The 19,621-nt window shown below is 33.1% G+C and overlaps 1 protein-coding gene across 1 annotated transcript in view; it reads right to left on the bottom strand.

Moving 5' to 3' along the window:
* Hcn1 (hyperpolarization activated cyclic nucleotide gated potassium channel 1) overlaps positions 1–19,621 on the bottom strand; it is a 275,653-nt gene that overhangs the window by 82,931 nt on the left and 173,101 nt on the right. Inside the window, exon 3 of the mRNA XM_090331963.1 lies at positions 13,338–13,499. Within this exon, the coding sequence (XP_090188089.1) occupies positions 13,338–13,499 (162 nt within the window). The remainder of the gene's footprint in view (positions 1–13,337; positions 13,500–19,621) is intronic.

The raw sequence follows: 19,621 nt of genomic DNA, 5'->3' as shown, positions 1-19,621 counted from the left end.
ACACACATATCCTTGTGTCATAATCTCTTTCAATTACTATTTATTGGATCACTATAAACTAGTGGATTATGGAGTAAAATGCACCATCAGCAACAGAAATCTCTCCTTTTTCTTCTAGAAGCAACATTCTTTTCTCTACTTATAAAAACAATTTAAGAATATTTGGCTGAGCAGGACACATGATTGAAATCTCAGCTACTTGGGAGACAGACGTAAGAGCATTGAATTTTGAAGCAAAATTGACAAAAGTGAAGGACCTTATCTGAAAAACAAACTAATAAGTATAAGGGGTGGGTAGGGTATGAATAGATTGATAAAGTGGTTTGCCTAGCAAGGGAAAGGTTTGGGATTCAAACCTAAGTACTACTATTAAAAGAAGACACAATCTATGACTGTTTTATTTGATTATGTACTTGTCTCTTCCAATTGAATGGGAAACAAATGGGAGAGGAAAAAGTTTAAGCTATCAGATCAAATGCAAGTTTAATCTGAAATCATAATGCAACAAAAATTGCAAGGAATATGATACTACGACATATTTGATAAACTCATGTACTTCATATTAAATAACTGAAGTGTTAGTATAATATGTATATCTAGCATTTTAGAATTATATGAATTATATGCAAGGCACACTAATGCAGTCTTGCTATGTTTCACACACACTAGGTTTAAATGTATTTTGCATACATTTTGTATGATAGCATGCTGGCTCTGGTCAGTTCTATTTTTCTTAAAGCATTTTTTCCCAAAGGTGTTTTTTTTTTCCAGCAGCTTGTTTCTAAGATGCCAAGATATTAAGGACTGACTACATCACAAATTCCTACTCATACTGTTAAAAAATATATATATACACCAAAAAGGTACTATTCACAGAAGCATCAATTATTTTGTGACAAAAAGTTATAACTTGTTATAAAATAAATATGTTCCATGTTTTCTCTGTTTAGAAAGTTTTTCAGCAGCTCTAAAAGCCTGGATAATGTTTCAATTTTATTCTAACATCACCTTCTAGTTTTTCCTATAAATTAGCTTGCAAAGCAGTCAGTTTCACTAAACTTGGCTAAGATGAAGGTTTTACTTCTACCATTTATGATGAAAATTAGCATCAACCCATTTAATTTACAATTAGAAAATATTTTCTAAAACTTATGTGTATATGGTTTTATTAAGTTGGAATCATGTGTATGTGTGCTACAAAGTGTGAAATTCTTGCAAGGTCCATCATGAACATATATATATATATATATACACACACATATATATATGTATACATATATGGAAACATTTAAATTTAAGTTTCAATCAGTAAAATTTTATATTATTAAATGTTGATAGAACTATCTTATTGACATCATTGATACAGTATGCAAAAACATTGTTCTTCTTTCATATAATATAAAACGGAGTGTTTCAGGTCCTGGTACAGTTTGCCAGATCCTATTTTGCTATGATTGAATACAGGTAGCTCTTTGATGACAGGTAGCTCTCCATGTTCAAAATTGCTGGCCATTATCAAAAAGAGAACATTGTGTCTTTGGCTGGTAAAAGCTGTACCATAGATGAGAAAGGTACATTTTGTTGTGTGATCAGACTTTAGTAAAATCTTGGCTCTATGATATCATTTTAAATTGAGTATATTACTTCATTTTCCCAAAGCTTCACTTTCTTTCTTTCTTTATCTATGGATAAAACTAGTGGAAATATTTTAATAGGCTACATGACATATCAAATGCCAAGTCCCTGCCACACTATGGAAATACCACTGGTAAATAACCTTATCAACCTTTTCTATGTAATCTCATTATACAAAAAATTAAGTAACAGTGCACAAATTAAGTTTCAGAAATGAATTTAAATGTGATGGTTTTGCTGTGAGTTCTATTTAGCTTTTAATGGTAATGGGTTTGGATTACTTTTTGTATTAAATTTTAGTTATTCAAGTTACTTAAAATCTTCAGTCACTCACTCTACCATCATGGTGTTTTCCAGTTTTTAAATGCTAACGTGAAGCAATGAGAAGCATTCATTAATTCAAGTCATTTTAATTTACACTGTACTTTCATGAATGTCAAAGTACATTGGTAAAATTAACATTTAAGTGTTTAATAACTATTTTGTACATAGCTCTTCAAGTTATATTTTTAAAATTAAATATATAGTACAATTTGCAATGATTTAATATCTTTCATGTATTATTAAATAACTGTTATTGGTACCCTTCAGAATTTGAAAATGAAATATGGGATGGGAGTGATATAGCAGAAGGGTAGAAAGGTTGGAATGACAGTATTTCTGTTCAGACAAAATACAATGTACCATTTCAGTTCCTTGAACAACCTGAGATGAAATGAAAAACAGATGAATTAAAAGCAAACAAATTAGTGATACAAAAATCTAAAACAGGTACTTATACATCATTAAACAAAATGTAATATAATTTCTATACATTGCATGAGAAAAAGTATGAATGTAATGAAAATATCTGAATGGAAAAATATGCAATAACTAGAAAGAAAATATTTATTGTAGAGAGAAATTATCAAGATCTAAGTAACTATTGAGACTTTAATTGTATTCTCATTTAATCCTAAAACTACCAGTTAAAGATATGAATTCAAGTATAAATTTCTATAGACCCTGATCTTATATGCATAAGTTATTTAACATTAAAAGAACAGATTTATAGCAAGTCAATTAAATTTCAAACTTTTGTACTTATAGTCACTTGTTCTAATGAAGTTTTATTGTATAACAAGTCAATAAAAACTTCGGTGGTTTAAAGCTACAAAAACATTTTTTTAATCATGGATTTGAAGTTGGGAAGAGTTAAGCGATAATGGTTCTTATTTGGGGGGATCAGATGTTTCAGTTACATGGTTGGCAGATTGGTTCTTTTTGCCTATAGAAACTTAGGAGTGATGGCTAGATAAGAATGGATGGACCATTTATTTTTCGATTCTGAAGGATAAGGTAGTGTGAAGACATAGGCTGCTTGAGAGTTGAAAAGAAGATGCAAATGATTAATTGATTAACTTTTGCAGTGGACTACAGACACTGTTAAAATGAAAGCCGTACATTAAACTGGTTGCAACAGAGTAAGATGTTCAAAGTAGGTATTAAAGGGAGTTGTAGCACTGATGATCAAGATGCCTGCGTGAAATGTTATACGTGGGAATGGCCATAATAGAGTGTGTGATTATCCTTGAAAGAGACAGGTTAGGGATTCTGCAGTCTATTTTAGATGATTTAAATCCATAAGCTTTATAATACGAGTAATTTTGAACACACTGACAATGAACTTTGTCTACAATTGAAGGCAAGTAGTTTTATGGGAGGTGGGGAAAGGGCAGAAAAATCAGATAGCAATAAAAATACTGAATGGCATGATAATGCATCGAAGCTAAATATTTAAGGAAGGAAGAAAGGGGATGGTCTGTTATCAGAAATAGAAATAAGAATTGAGAACGTTTAGAATCAAGTGACGCTGATATAAGCAAAAATAAACACAAAATACACAAAACAAAATTCTCCATAGATTTCATTTCTCTTAAGTCCCTGTGTAAGTGACTATTGGTAAACAAAACTTCAATATTCAGAAAATTTTGATAGTCAAACAATTACAAAATCTATAGACAACAATGACTTCATCAAAGGCACAAGTTAGCTGTAACAATCTGTCAGTTCCTCTAAAATATGGTGAGGTTTTTTTTTTTTCCTATTAACTTTACAAACTAAAACCTAGAGGTTCATTCTTAATCATCATTGTCTCTTGTCAGAGCTATCTTGGCTAAAAGATTGTTGCAGAGTCTGCAGGTACAATTTTTGCTTTGCTGAAAGGTAGAATACTAAGACAACTTAAAAAAAAAACAGGAAACTAGTTTCCTTTTTTCTTTCTTTTTTTAAAAATATTTTTATTGTAATTAATAAAAGGGTTACATGATATTTGTCAGATAAAGGTGCATTAATTCACATACATTGATACCCTTTCACATGTCCCCATTACCCTCCCCTTAGTTGATGAGTGGATCAACAAGACGTGGTATTTGTACACAGTGGAATTCTATGCTTCTGTCAGAAAAAACAACATCGACCCATTTGTTAGGAAATGGAAAGTCTTAGAAAAAAATCATATTAAGTGAAGTAAGCCAGACTCAAAGGAACTTAGGCTCAATGGTTTCCCTCACTTGTCATAATCAGTAGAAACCTTGGGCTCTACTAGCAGAGATTTGCAATAGAGCAAAACCTTGATACATAAGGCCATATAGTATGAAGCTAATTGAAAGGACCTCTAGGATATTGAAACAAAAGCCATATAATGAATGATTGTTGTCCTTAATGTACTATGTTATCTCTCATCTCTTTTGCTGTCCCTTGGTTATCTCATATTGTTACAGTATCTCACTTTGTTATCTGATATATTGGATATATTTGTATTTGATTATTTGAAATTGGGGAGGGTAGTTTTCTTTTTTCTTAAGCAAAGATCATACAGAAAATATGCCTTTACTTCTTTTGCATTGTTTTAGCAAGACATGGCATATTCCAGGTGTACATGTGACAAATGTGCAATTGTTATTGAATGACTAAGTTAAAATAACAAAATATCAAATGGGCCGGGGGGTTACAGAAACTGTATGTTTTCTATAACCGAAGTACCATGATCATGGAGTGAAGCTAATCTCAGCATGGCTCAGGAGTTAAGCCATTGTGGGATCCCAGAGTCTCAAGTGTGTAGAGATGAAGTCCTCGCTGCCTGGGGGGTAAATGCAGAGCAAAGGGAGGGTTAACAGCAGGCCTCAGGTTTCAGCTCTAAGAGTTGTGTTTCAACTTCTAGAGCAATAAAAAAAATGAAAAAATCTATAGTTAATATTTGAGATTTGGAGCACCACTGAGTAATTTATAAAAATGGATAGCCTTTCCATCTTTATAGACAGGTATAAGAATATGTGTTCATAATTACTGACAACAGCCCTGCAGAAACAGCTGTCATCTATTCCATTTGACCTCTGTTCCAGCAAGCACTATTTCATTATGAAAGGCCAGTACAGCAAGTCTTCCCTATTTGCAGATTTATTACTTGCAGTTTTGATCAAACTCAGTCTAATAAATAAATATCAACAGAAATTTCGAAAACAAAATGTTTTCAATTCCTGCACACATGTTGGTTGATACAGAAAAGCTCTGTCACTTCCTTGTTCATATCAATTGTGCTTAAATTATTGTATGTTTGTGAAATTGTTATATGTTTCTCTGCCCTTAGTTGTGTGGTAATATGCTTCCTAAAACATAAAGGAAAAATGGTGCCCAAAAAGGAAAAATAAATGTATAACCCTCCCATCAGTTTGTTGAAAGGTAGCATGCCTATACCAGAAATTGGATGGTACTGTGAAAAATGAATCAGGCATCCTTGGAGCAGTACTGAAACTTACTAATCCTGAACATTTGAGGTTGTTCTTGGAGGTCTTTCTCTTTGGAGCCATACGGTCTCTGAAATCAAGGGTATACTGAATGTATAAGAATGAACTTTCCCAGAAAAACTTTCCAAGCAAAACCCAAGACTATCAATTTGTACATTAGACAAAATTTACTGGGAAGTACTCCATAAAGAAACCAAAACTAAGGAATTCTAAAGTATAAAAAACATTAATTTAGAAAAAATGAAGAAAGAGAAAGGTAATATTTTTAAAGAAAAATGAAATGAAAGTTAAAACCATCAATTTCAAAATTTGAAAGCTAACAAGACGACCTGACTGAAGTCTAAACAATGATGCAGCGTATAGATGATTTGAAAATTGCTAGTTTTAACAAACTCTGGCAAAACATCCAGAATTTGGATAATACCTGAATTCCTGCTATATGCAAGTCATTGTAAGCATTTAAGTAGTCTCTATAAAAGTTAAAACAACTCGCTTGGTTCTTCTGAAACTCTGAAATAGCATTATAAATAAGCAAAATGGAGTTTCAAATTGTATTATTTTGATGTTTCACTATATTATGGTTCATATAATATAGAAAGACGAGTGATCACTAAATGACAGTGTATTTGCAGGTTAGCTCAAACTAACTGCTCTTAAAATTTCAACTTTATGTTGAAACTGGTGAAGGAAGACCCAGAATTGTATTATATTGAAAAAACTGCCAGCTGAGGTACAAGAATTTTTATGAACATAAATTCAAGTGAATTCAATCACTCAGACTAGTCTGCTCAAGTTATTATGAACAAATGCAATTTTTCCTCATTTTTATCTTGTTAAATTTTATATTCCTTTATTTTCCTTTCCTTTGGAGAAAGGAGTAGACAAATGAAATTATAGTCCATAAACCCAAGGGAGGAGATCAAGAGATGTTGTGGTAAATCATATAGAAACAATCAGCTTCTTGACGCTGTTAACTATTTTTTTTATCGGTTTCAGAAGTAGGAAACTGATACGCTAACTATCATAAATCAAGATGATTTTATTTGGTATGTTTCTTGGGGGATGTGTACTTCTTTGGGAAAAGTAATGATTTCTAAAATTATTTTCACTAACAGGAATGACTTGCCAAATGTGATCCATTTTGAGATGTCTCACCATGAATTTGTCAATGTAACTAGCAGAGGCAAATCTCTCTATGTAGTCTCCATATATTTGTGCACATATATGTCCACATATGTGTTTGTACTTGCATAAATGTGTTACCATGTCTCAAAATTTCATTTCTAGCATATTTAAATATCTTCATTTCCTTGATAATTCTATGCACAATTGTAGGTAAATTTTCACATAACACTGTGAGATAGGGTAACAGATATCTTTCTAATATAGATGTAAAATTTTCAAATACCACTTTGAGTTGATATTAGTGCTTGGTGCCAAACAAGGATCCACTTTTAGTTTTCTGTTCAGTTTTTCCAACACCAATTATTGAAGAGGTTGTTTTTATCCCAAATTAGGCCTTGGCATCCATATGAAGTATCTGCAAGTGTATGGTTTCATTTCTGGGTCTTCTATTCCATTGATCTTTGAGTGTATTTTTGTTACAACTGATCAGTTTTTGTTATAGTTCTGTAGTAAATTTTGAGATCTGGAATTGTGCTACTGCCTTCATTGCTTATATTTCCATAGAATTGCTTTGGCTCTTCTAGGCCTCTTGTTTTGTCAATTCAAAGTGGAACATTAATTCAAAGTGGATCAAAGATCTCAATGTGAGACCTGAAATTTTGAAAATACTGCAAGATATAGTAGGAAAAACTATAAAACTTCTCAGTAGAAACTTCTTGAATAGAGTCCGAGGGGTACAACAGACAGGAAAGAAACAGGACAAGTGGGACTACATCAAAAGAAAAAGTTTCTGCACAGGTAAGGACATAGTTAATAAACCAACAACAACAACAAAATAAGAACTAGGAGAAGATCTTTACCAGCAATACATAGGATAGAGGACTAGTATCCAGTATATGCAAGGAGCTCAAGAAACTAACTCCACCCAAACCTAACAGATCAATTATTTAGTTGTCAAGAGAACATGTTCTAACAGATTCTGGCAGGGATGTGGCCAGGAGGGATCATTACTACACTGTTGGTCGGAGTGTAATCTCGTTTAACCACTATGGAAAGCAGTATGACAGTTCCTCAAAAGACCAAACATGGAGCTCCCCCATGACCCAGCAATTCCACTATTTGGCATTTATCCAAATGTCCAGAAACAAGGACATACTAAACCCACTGGCATCATGATGTCCACTGCAGCATTATTTACCATAGTAAAGATATGGAACCAACCCAGATGCCCTTCAGTAGATGGCTGGATCAAGAAGATATGGTATTTATACACAAAGGAATTCTGTGCTGTCATCAGAAAGAACGACATCGCCCTATTTGAAAGGAAATGGAAAGACTTGGAAATAATCATAGTAATGAAGTAAGCCAGACCGAAAGGAACATAGGCTCAATGGTTTCCCTCATTTGTAATAATTAGTACAAAACTTGGATTCTCCTAGCAGAGGATTACAATATCTCAAAACCTAGATACAAAAGTCCATATAGGATGAGGCTAAATAAAAGAATCTCCAGGATAAGGGAAAAAAAGAGCTATATAATGATTAAATGTTGTTCTTAATATACTATATCATTTCTCATCTCTTTTGTTGTCCTTTGGTTATTCTCATATTGTTACAGTATCTGGCATATTGTATATATGTTTATTCATTTGAAATAGGAAAGGGAAGGGAGGAAAACAAGAATGAGGGAGGAGCAAAAGACTAAACATAGAACTCACCTATGACCCAGCAATTCCACTACTTGGCATTTACCCAATCGTCCAGAAACAAGGACATACTAAATCTACTAGCACAACTTTGTTCATTGCAACACTATTTACCATAGCAAAGATATGGAACCAGCCCAGATGTCCTTCAGTTGATGAGTGGATCAACAAGATGTGTTATTTATACACAATGGAATCTATGCTGCAGTCAGAAAGAATGGCATTGTCCCATTTGTAAGGAAATGGAAAGACCTGGAAAAATCATACTAAGTGAAGTAAGCCAGACTCAAAGGAACATAGGCTCAATGGTTCCCCTCATTTGTCATAATCAGTAGAAACCTTGAGCTCTCCTAGCAAAGATTTACAATAGAACAAAACGTAGATTCATAAGGCCATGTAGAATGATGCTAAATGAAAGGACCTCCAGGATATAGAAACAAAAGCCATATAATGAGTGATTGCAGTCCTTAATGTACTATGTTATCTCTCATCTCTTTTGCTGTCTCTTGGTTATCTCATATTGTTACAGTATTTTTCCTGGTTATCTGATATATTGTGTATATGCATATTTGGTTATTTGAAGTTGGATAGGAAAGGGAGGAAAACAAGATGAGGAGCGGGGGTAAGGGGAGGGAAATGGGGACCAAGACATAAGAAATATATGTGAAGTAATGCACCATCTATCTGCCAAATATAATGTAACACTTCTATTAATTACAATATAAATATATGAAAAAAAGAATGAGGAGGAGGTGGGGGAGGGAAATGGGGACAAAAATATGAGAAAGGGTATCAATGTGTTTGAAATAATGCTCCTTCTATCTGGTGTAACCCCCCAATTAATTACAAGAAAAAAGAGAACAGGTTCTCTCTCATATGTAGAAATTAGACCTAAAACACAATGGAATATGATAAATCATACAGGATTCTAAATACTCACAGACCAAAAGAGAATAATCTTAGGAGAGAAATAAAAAGGCACAATGAGGGGCTGGGAGTTTGGCCTAGTGGTAGAGTGCTTGCCTAGCATGCACAAAGACCCAGGTTCGATTCCTCGGTACCACATACATAGAAAAAAGCTGAAAGTGGTGCTGAGGCTCAAGTGGTAGAGCTCTAGCCTTGAGAAAGTCCAAGGACGGTGTGCTCAGGCCCTGAGCTCAAGCCCAGAACTGGCAAAAAAAAAAAGGCACAATGACAAACTGCCTCTTCATATTGAAATACCGTATATACATACTGAAATAAATTCTAAGATATGGAAACAGGAGACCTCTTTCTATTTGTTTCTTTTTTTTAAGTTTTAGTTTTTGATGATTTGTGTCTTCTTTGCCTTACATATTGTGCATTCTAATGTAAAACATTAGAAGATCAGGTTTGTGCCCTTCCAGGTGGGGGTACAGAACTGAAGAGAAAAATGGTAAAAAAAAAAAAAAATACAGCAGTGTTGCTCATTTGCTCACTCAATGAATGCTGATGAAAGTGCACTATATAACTGGTGGGTAGAACCAGGAGGGAGGGCCAAGGAGAGAGCGAGGGGACAAATTGCACTGTATGAAAGGAAATGTACTGATTATCTCTGTAACAATAATTACATAAATAATAAAAAATCAAAGACATACTCATGGTAAGATATGAGAACTTATTTTTTAAGGCCAGTAAATTTGTGTCTTGAAAATTACTGGACTAAAAATATTTTTTCTGCAGTTTTAATTGGTATTAGAACATAACATTTCATGAATGATGTCCCTTTCATACATTTGTTTCTCAAGTTCAATGACTAATCTATATTATGTTTAGGACTTATTATACCTTGGTCTTGAATTGCTAAGGTAACTTAATTTCATTGTAACCAAAATATGACATCAATATTTTACATTTTCTCTACCATTGGGAACTATGATTCACATAGGTTTTCTACAGAGCAAATGATATTGGAAAATGAAATAATAGATTTAAGTTTTATTGTCATATGTTTTCCCCCATACACAATACATATCTAAAGTAGGAAGAAGAAAGAATGCAGCATGTAAACCATGTTTCTTTATGAGGTGCCAGGGTCTATTCAGTAGAGACTGATTGTCAGGCAGACTGTTCTAATGGACAGAAACAGGACGCAAAGGAAAAATCATGATACTCAGCAAGATGATGACCTACTTTATTATTATAACTCATAGGAGCTATGAATGCTTTTTTCCCCACAGTAAAGCTACAAAGATTTGTCAGCAAGTTACTTACCTTTTGCTAGGACAGTTTTAAAAATTCTGTGATAACAGGACATTCTATGTAGAGCCAACATTACTCTAACCATACAATTTGTAATACATAGCAAACTAATTCTACAGTGTATTGTTAAAACTCATGATAACAGAGAGGTTTTTTTCAGTGCTTATTTTGATTATTTTTGCTTCATTTCTTACATATGTAACTCTAGTTATGTTCTTTCACTTATCATTTTTAAAGAGTTGAATGTGTTTTGTAAAAACAATGATACATTTTAATTTTGTCTTTAAACATTTTCTAGAAAATGAATAGTAGAATCGCCCTAGGTTTCATGTAGTACTTCTAAATGGAGGTTTACATATGATAAATACTTTCTGCTTTTTTCTGCAAATCATTTACTTAATATAAAAAAACAGCAAGACCACCAGAATACGTTAATAGTTATAAGTACAAATTTTGAGCTAGAAGTGACTGGAATGATTGGATTGTCTATGTTGAAAATATACTTGATCCAAAGCCAGTTGACACTAATTAAAAGAAGTATTTTCCCATTTCTGTCTTCTTAGCCATTTATTTCTACTCCTTACAGGTATTATCTCAATTTATACAGGGAAGTAATCAAGTGGGACTATAAATGTATTTTCTGACTAGCTACAAAGGAGCGCATGGGAGAAAGAGAGGTGGGAAGGAAAGGAGTGAAAGAAAGAAAAGGGAAAAGAGCATGTCTTGTGTGACATTCTTGAAATTCAAGGGAAAACAAGTTGGTCAACAGAAAGAGGGCAGTATTTCACCATGTTCAGCATTGTTGGGTAATGCCTATATATTTCAGAAGCCTTAGTTGAGATTCATATTAATAGGTAATACATATAATTTCATAGGAATATAAATTCTTTCACGGGAGGGCTTACACTTTTTAAACTCAGAATGGGTGTTCTAAATAGAAAAAAATGGAATGAATAAAAGTTTGTTAGAACAGAAACTTTTCAAAGCTATTGTCTCACTCTCTACTTTATGTCTGACACCTAAGATAATGTCTCGTACAGAGAAGTCATCAAAATATAATCTAGATGAAGAACAAATCTTCTATATTAAACTCAAAGCTGAAGAATGTAAGTGCAGGAAAGTTATATATATATAAGTTATAAAGTTATATATCTAAGCTCATGGAGGGGATAGGAGTAGTTATTGTGGAAAGAGATTCTAACAAGTTCTGCTGATGCTACTTCCTAGGTAACCATGTAGTTGATGAGAGCAGCAGTTGTCTTGTGGGTTGCAATATGAAGACATGACTGCTGAAATTTTAAAAAAAAATCCAGAGAGAGGCTGTTTGTAGTGTGTGTAGATTTTTTTAATATTGGGTATTTAATGAGATTCATTTTTATGACAATAAATAACACAAATGTAAGTTTGTATAGCTTATAAACTTATGTACCCCTGGAGAATGAGAGGAAACAAGGGAGAGGGGAAAAAGACAGAGACAGATAAAAGAGACAGAATGGTACAGTGTTTGAGATTTGAGACAGAAACAACTTTTAAACACAGAACTGCAGTGTCTATATAATGTTGAGAGACAATAACAACATAGTAAGCTTGCAGTTACAATCATATTATGAAGTAGGAAAAAACCAAAACATTCCAGATAAATTAAAATAATAAGTTTAGGAAATCTGAAGTTTAAAATCATTAATAAAGAAGAATGTGTGGTTTTAATCAACGTTGTATAGTTGTGCTGTGAAGTACTTTCTTGTGTCCCATCTATGTATTTATTTGACTATGGGAAAAATTTTGTACAACGTTGGCTTGGATGTCATTTAACTTTCTTTTGGTACAGTGTTTGTCTGTCATTCCCATAGAGATTGTTTCATGCAACACCTTGAAGCATAACAACGTATGTGAAATACAGAATCAAAACCATATTCCTTGTATGGAATTTTCAGTGGCACTAGATTCCTAATTAATTTATAAAGACATCTTTAAAACTATTACTAACAATATCAAATGTATCTTTTCCATAAACTGATCCTTGCTATCCCCAGTAAAATTATTGAGGTAGCCATCAGTGAACTTGATACATATCTTATTTTTTTGTGTACTAAGGAATATGGCTTTGTATGTCTGACATCCCTATAATTTTGTGTGAGGATGGTAGGGGTGGTCATGGGGCTTGAACTTGGCCTGGGTACTGTCCCTGAGCTCTTCAGCTCAAGGCTACTATCCTACCCTCTAGCCAAGCCCCACTTTCCATTTTCTTGAGGTTATTGGAGATAAGTGTCTCAGGTCCTTTTGTGCCCGGGGGTGGCTTTGAATCTTTATCCTCAGATCTCAACCTCCTGAGTAGCTAGGATTATGGATGTGAGCCAGCACACCTGGTCCTATAATTTTGTTTTAAGAATATTATCTAAAGTATAAATAGTCTAGAAAATACATGTATCATGATTATGTATATATTTGTACTTGTAAAATACATTTGACAATCCCTATATTATTTTTTGTGTGGGGGGGTCATGGGCTTGAATTCGGCCTGGGCGCTATCCCTGAGCTCTTCAGTTCAAGGCTACAGCCCCTACCCCTTGAGACACAGCGCTACTACTGACTTTCTGATGGTTAATTTCTTGTGTGTGTCTTGATACACACACAGAGTAAATTTTATCAAAATAGATGATGAACCATATAGATTCCCAAGAGCAGGAGAATGAAATTTGTGTTGTGCAAAATGTAGCCATATTATCTGATTTTATATCTATAGACTCAAGGCCAAGAATTATCTAAACATTTCTTCATGAGAAGGCAGACTATTCTAGCATACATACTTGAATGATTTAGGCGAAATGTGGAAAAGGCAGATGGTAAAAATAATATGAAGTACTTACAACCATTTTGTTAAGGGATACCCAGCAATCTGGTGGGAAGTCCTGAAGCAGAGGAACCAGGAACTGAAGACAACCATCCCAGTGACACAGAAGCAACATCATGCCGATGAGATTAAAAATCCTTACCACTGCACTAGCGAGGTCATATGTCATATGGAATATCTGTCAACCAAAACATCAAATTAAATAATTAAAGATCATTAACAAAACCCAAAATAATATTACTGCCACAATTCCAAATGCTGATTTAAAAAAAATGGGAAGACCTTCAAAAATAGAAACACAAATTTTGACTATTAACCTCACTAAGGTTGGCATTCAGTTTGATGAGGATTATAACTTTTTCAGTAGAAATACAGAGAGATAAAATGTATGAATGAATTACATAACATTAGTTTTGTCAGATATTTTCATTTACTGTCTGTCTATTTGAGTCAGGATACTTGAAAATGAGCAAATAAAATTACAAGTGATATTTAGCTTCTCTGCTTCTCATTTCTTGCTAATAGATTTGCTGAAGGACAAGAAAAAACTCAAGAATTAAATTATATGCAAAAGAAATTTAATACGAATGTAAATTAAGACTGAGTTAATATTGGATATGTTTAATTAAGGAGCACTCTAAACATTCACAATGCACAGTGAAAACAAAGGAGGATCTTCTCTTGTCTGAGTGTGTGTGTGTGTGTGTGTGTGTGTGTGTGTGTGTGTGTGTGTGTCATGGGGTTTGAACTCTGGGCCTGGGCACTGTCTCTGAGCTCTTCAGCTCAAAGCTACCACCCTACCCCTTGAGCCACAGCACTACTTCCACCTTTCTAATGGTTAATTGGAGATAAGATTCTCAGGGATTTTAGTGCCCAATCTGGCTTTAAACCATGATCCTCAGATCTCAGCCTTCTGAGCAGATAGGATTACAGATGTGAACCACTGCACCTGGCACAAAGGAGGATATTCTGAAGAAAGGATCAGAAGGGCTCAATAGCTATGTGCTATTATATAATTTATATAACTATATAAAATGATGCTTACAAAGCTAACTCCAAGAAATGAAAACAAGAGTTCTTTTTTTATTAAACTGTTAGCAGTTCTTTTTTTTTTCTTTCCTTTGTTTTATTCCCTTTTTTTTTTAACTGTTTTTGACCCTTTGTGTTGTATACAAATTTATCTGATTTGGGGATTGGAAGGGGAAATACAAATAGTGAGGAAGCAGAGATTTACAATAGAACAAAACCTAGATACATAAGGCCATAAAGTATGATGCTAAATGAAAGGTCCTCCAGGATATAGAAACAAAAGCCATATAATGAGTGATTGTTGTCCTTAATGTACCATGTTATCTCTCATCTCTTTTGCTGTCCCATGGCTATCTCATATGGTTCCGTATTTTACCTTGTTATCTGATATATTGTGTATATGCATATTTGGTTATTTGAAATCGGATAGGAAAGGGGGGAAAACAAGAGGGGCAGGGGTGGGAGGGAGGGAAATGGGGACCAAGACATATGTGAAGTAATGTGCCTTCTATCTGGTGAATATAGTGTAACTCTTCTATGAATTACAATAAAAAATATATGAGAAAAAAAAGAAATGGTGACACAAAGGTAAACCAATTCAGCAGTGACAGTCACCAGGCACTATGTTAAAATTGAACTATATACATAGGGAAGCTGGGAGGGGAAAAACTGGGAGAGAAGGAGGGAGGAAGTGACACTCTTCAAAAGGAAATGCACTTATTACCTGACTCTATAGTGTTCAAAAGTAATATATGCATTGCCTGGCCCATGTAGCTGCAATCCTTCCACTATATCACTTTCACAATAAAATTTAAATTAGAAAAGATAATCATACATAGTTCATATTCTAGCTATGAAAGTAAAATACTTCTTAATTGTATATATTGAGTATGATTCTTAGTTTTTAGATAAAGTTATCAGCAGTTGTGTGATTATTTTAAATGTCTTAAAAGTTGTAACTTTTAAAAGTTATTTTCAAATTTTATGGTAGGAAATATTACTTTAAATACAATGAAAATATGATCAGTTTCTTCCAGCAAAATCTGAAAATATATGTACAATTTTCATTTATAATATTTCATTGTTTTGTTATTACAAAAACAAGAACCTGAACCTGTATGTTTTTCTCTTAAGTGGTTTATAGAAATCTCCCACACATAATATTTCACTGCTTTTATAATAACAAACCCCATTTGGAAACAGATCTACATTCTAGATTGACAGTCAAAAAAAAAAAGAAAGAAAGGAAGTAAGAAAGAAGAGAGAAAGAAAGGTGAAAATAATTCCTAAGCACAATAAACAAATATGTATAAGTCCACATAAAAACCTTGAGCTACTAGAAATAATATGCCCAATTCACCAATTAATTGTATATTTCTAAATTAGTGTCAACGTGTCATGAGAAATTACTGCTAAATAAAAAAACACAATTAAAATTTGATTAGAAGTTATATCTTTTTAGGAACATTTCTATAAATTTTAAGATATTCAAACCAGAGTATGTAAACATAAAACGACAGAACAGCTATAATTTTTATTTCATAAAATCATCAGATTTGTTTTCACTAAATGTATTTAATTTTAATACTTTTTTGTCTTTTTATTACCAAGTAGCTGTACAAAGAATACAAACGAATATAATGCATTTTAATCAATGTTACTGCTTTTCACATTTTTTTCTGACACACCCCTCCTGACCAACACATTTTTTTGTTGGTAGTGGGACTTGAACTCTGGGCCTGGGCACTGTCCCTGAGCTCTTTAGCTCAAGGCTACCTACAGTGCCACCAGTTTTCTGGTGATTAATTGGAGATAAGAATCCCATGAACTTTTTAGTTCCCAGGCTGGCTTTGAACCTGTTATTTCCCACTGTCTCCCATTATCTACATAATATTTCCTCTATAAATCTCAAACTTCTGATAATTCTTTATATAGATCCATGTTGTATGAAGTACATTTCTTTTTAAACAGTTTTCCCAGTCCCAGAGCTTGAATTCAGGGCCTGGGCACTGTCCTTGAACTTCTTTTGATCAAGGCTAGCACTCTATGACGTGAGCCAAAGCATCATTTCTGGCTTTTTTGTTTATGTGGTACTGAGGAAGTGAATCCAGGTCTGTTCATGTATGCTAGACAAGCACTCTACCACTAAGCCACATTCCCAGCCACCTGACTCATTTCTGCTTTGAGATATTGACTGCATTCTGCCACCCCTTCAAAGTACTGGCTTCCTGGTAATTATTTTGCTTAACTTTCTAGGAAATTACACTACTTATTACCCTTCAGTCTGCCAAATTTGAGTTAATGGATTTTCATACACTTGCACATCACACAAAGCATTTACATATAAATTTGTAACTCAATTCTAACTTCCACATATGAAGGAAACCATACAACCTTTGTCTGTCTTGGACTGATTCACTTCACTTAACATAATTAATTCTGCAATCTAGGAACATAGAAGTCCTTTCCACTTCCTATGTCTTCTTCAATTTACTTCTTTAAATTTGTATAATTTTTTAATGGGAAGTCCTTTACATACTTGGTTAAATTAATTCCTAGGTATTTTTTGAGACTATTGCAAATTGAGTTGCTTTCCTGGTTTCAAACTGATATGTTTCTCAGAGAATTAATTCATTACACAATTTTCCTTTTCACATGATTAATTATAATAAAATACTTATCTTTATAAGAATGTACAAATATTTCTGAATTCTTTTGAAAATATGATGGTGGATAATCAAAGGCAAAATCCATGTATTTTGGTTCAGACATGTATTTACATAGGAGTGTGTTTATAGCATTCAGAATTTTCTTTTCCTCTTCACTAATGTTTAGCTTGGGTTTCTATTTGGCAAACACATAGAAGTAAGCCTTTCATAATATTCCCTTTAATGTTTCAGGTTCACTCAATGGTAAATTTAAATTCTACCAACATTTTCATCAATGTTTGTTGATTAAAAGTAATGAAAAAATCATAATAAAAACTTTGTAGAAATAAAAGAAGAAAAGAAAATCACCATGGAGTTAGATTTGTTATATAGTAGAATTAAATATTCATATTTTATTATTTACTCAGAAAATCATTCTGGAATTCTTGTTAGTAAATCACTTGCAAGAAATAGAATAAAACTGTACAATATATTCTTCTGGTCCAACAAGAAAACATTACTTTTCAGTTAATTTATTTGCAAAATTATCTGAAATTCTGTCCAAAATTACAAATTATAAGCATGATTGAATGATTATGACCTTGAGTGGCATCTGAAATGTTTGAGAGAATGAAAGCTGAATTTTTGAATTTCCTACTTTAAGGAATTGGATGTTTTTGTGTATTAACTATGCAAGATTACTTACTAAATGGTATGTAATAACCAAAAATTACTATTTCCATTATGAACTTGTCATAATTTCTAAAATGTGCTCCAAAGAATCCTAACCATGAAAATATTTTCTTAGAGGAATTTAAAAAGCATATAAGCCCTTTCATAACGTGAGAAATATTTTGGTACATTTTGTTCTGTGTCATAATGAATTATTTCATGGGCAATTCTTAGATTTGAGGCTATTTTTTCCATTTCTATCCCTACCACCAGAATATTAGCACTTGACACTGCTGTTATGCTAAAATAATATTTAAAAAATTTACACAATCATTAAATATTGAACAAATAATGATAAACATATTTTATATTAATCATTTTATTAATGTGTTATTTTTAATCTGAATACTTTTTGAAACAGTGATATCACTTTATTTAAAAAGTTCTGGCAGCTAGACAATTATAGTTGGGAAAATATGAAGGAATACGTCTGATCCCATTTTATTATATTTATTTATTTGATTTTTTTTTTTGCCAGACCTGGGCTTGAACTCAGGGCCTGAGCATTGTCCTGGGCTAGAGCTCTTCCACTTGAGCCTTAGCACCACTTCTGGCTTTTCTTTTCTATGTATGTGGTACCGAGGAATCAAACCCGTGTCCTCATGCATGCTAGGCAAGCACTTTAACCACTAGGCCAAACTCCCGGCCCCTCTAATCCCATTTTATCTACCTCATGAGTTCTGCTTCAATAGAAGTAACATTGTAGATACTCTTTAAGCAGTACTGAATTGACTGAGAATTATTAATGAAAATAAGATCTATTTTCAATGCTATTTTAATAATGTCCAAGACAAATTTTACAGAATTCTTAATCAAACCATTTTAAATTGTCCCTGAAATATGTATACAGTATATTATATATTTGGAAGATGTTTGCTAATGTATTTTAATCATATCCAAATATAAGTCATGTACTGCAATTTCTTTTATTTTCTGAGAATGAATCTACTCCAGTGGTATAAGTCTTACATTCCTGAAGCTTGCTAAATTTACAGATAGATGATTATTGGTAAATATTTAACATCTAAACCAACATATTGGGCAAATGGTAAATTTCTTAGTTTCATCAAACATAATTTTATGGAATATTAATTTTAAATCATGTAGTATATATTTCCAAATCCTTAAATAACCACTTCTAATCTTCGAACTAACAAGTTTGCTAAGAAGAAAAGGGGAAACTTTTAAACAATTGTCTATTAAGGAAACATAACTTGAAACCATAAGACCAGAATTCTAATCCTCAGACTGGGTTAATCAAGTTTCACAATTTGAATTAGCTTTTCACTAAAATAAAATGGAGTATAAAACTTCTAAAGTTTTGCTTTGGTTTCCTCAAGCTTTTGTATAAAAAGCCTGGGTTCTGGCCCCAATGACTTGGATAGAAAGGAACTGAAAGGATGTACAGGAGATCTTTAAAAGGTGATGCAGTTCTGGAAGTCACCAACTTCCAAATATATTGTTATTCTGAAAGACTCCATTGTCTTGTGAATGGATTATGTCTCACATAGTGAGTCTAAGTTTCTCAGTAGAATCCTAGTTATTAAAGAGTGGTTTCTTTAAAAGTAGAGAAGCATTGTCTTTCTCTCCTTCAAGATACCTTTCTAGACATACCTGGTTCCCCTTCCTACATTTTTCTTGTAATATGATGTAACATAGTCCCCTCCAGAAGCCAGTATCAGTACCATAGACTTTAGTCTCCAAAACCGTGAGAAAAAATAAACCATTTTTCTTTGTTTTAATCATATTTTATTGCCAGGACAATGTATAGAGGGGTTACTATGACATTCGCTAGATAGTAGGTACATTACTTCTCACACATTAATATCCCTTCTCATGTTTTTGTCCCCCTTTCCCTCCCCTGCACCCACTCCCCAATCATCTTGTTCCC

The sequence above is a fragment of the Megascapheus bottae genome, chromosome 4 (assembly GCF_031878675.1).
Source record: "Megascapheus bottae isolate mThoBot1 chromosome 4, mThoBot2.hap1, whole genome shotgun sequence".
NCBI lineage: Eukaryota > Metazoa > Chordata > Mammalia > Rodentia > Geomyidae > Megascapheus > Megascapheus bottae.
This window is presented reverse-complemented; position numbering and strand designations above follow the sequence as displayed.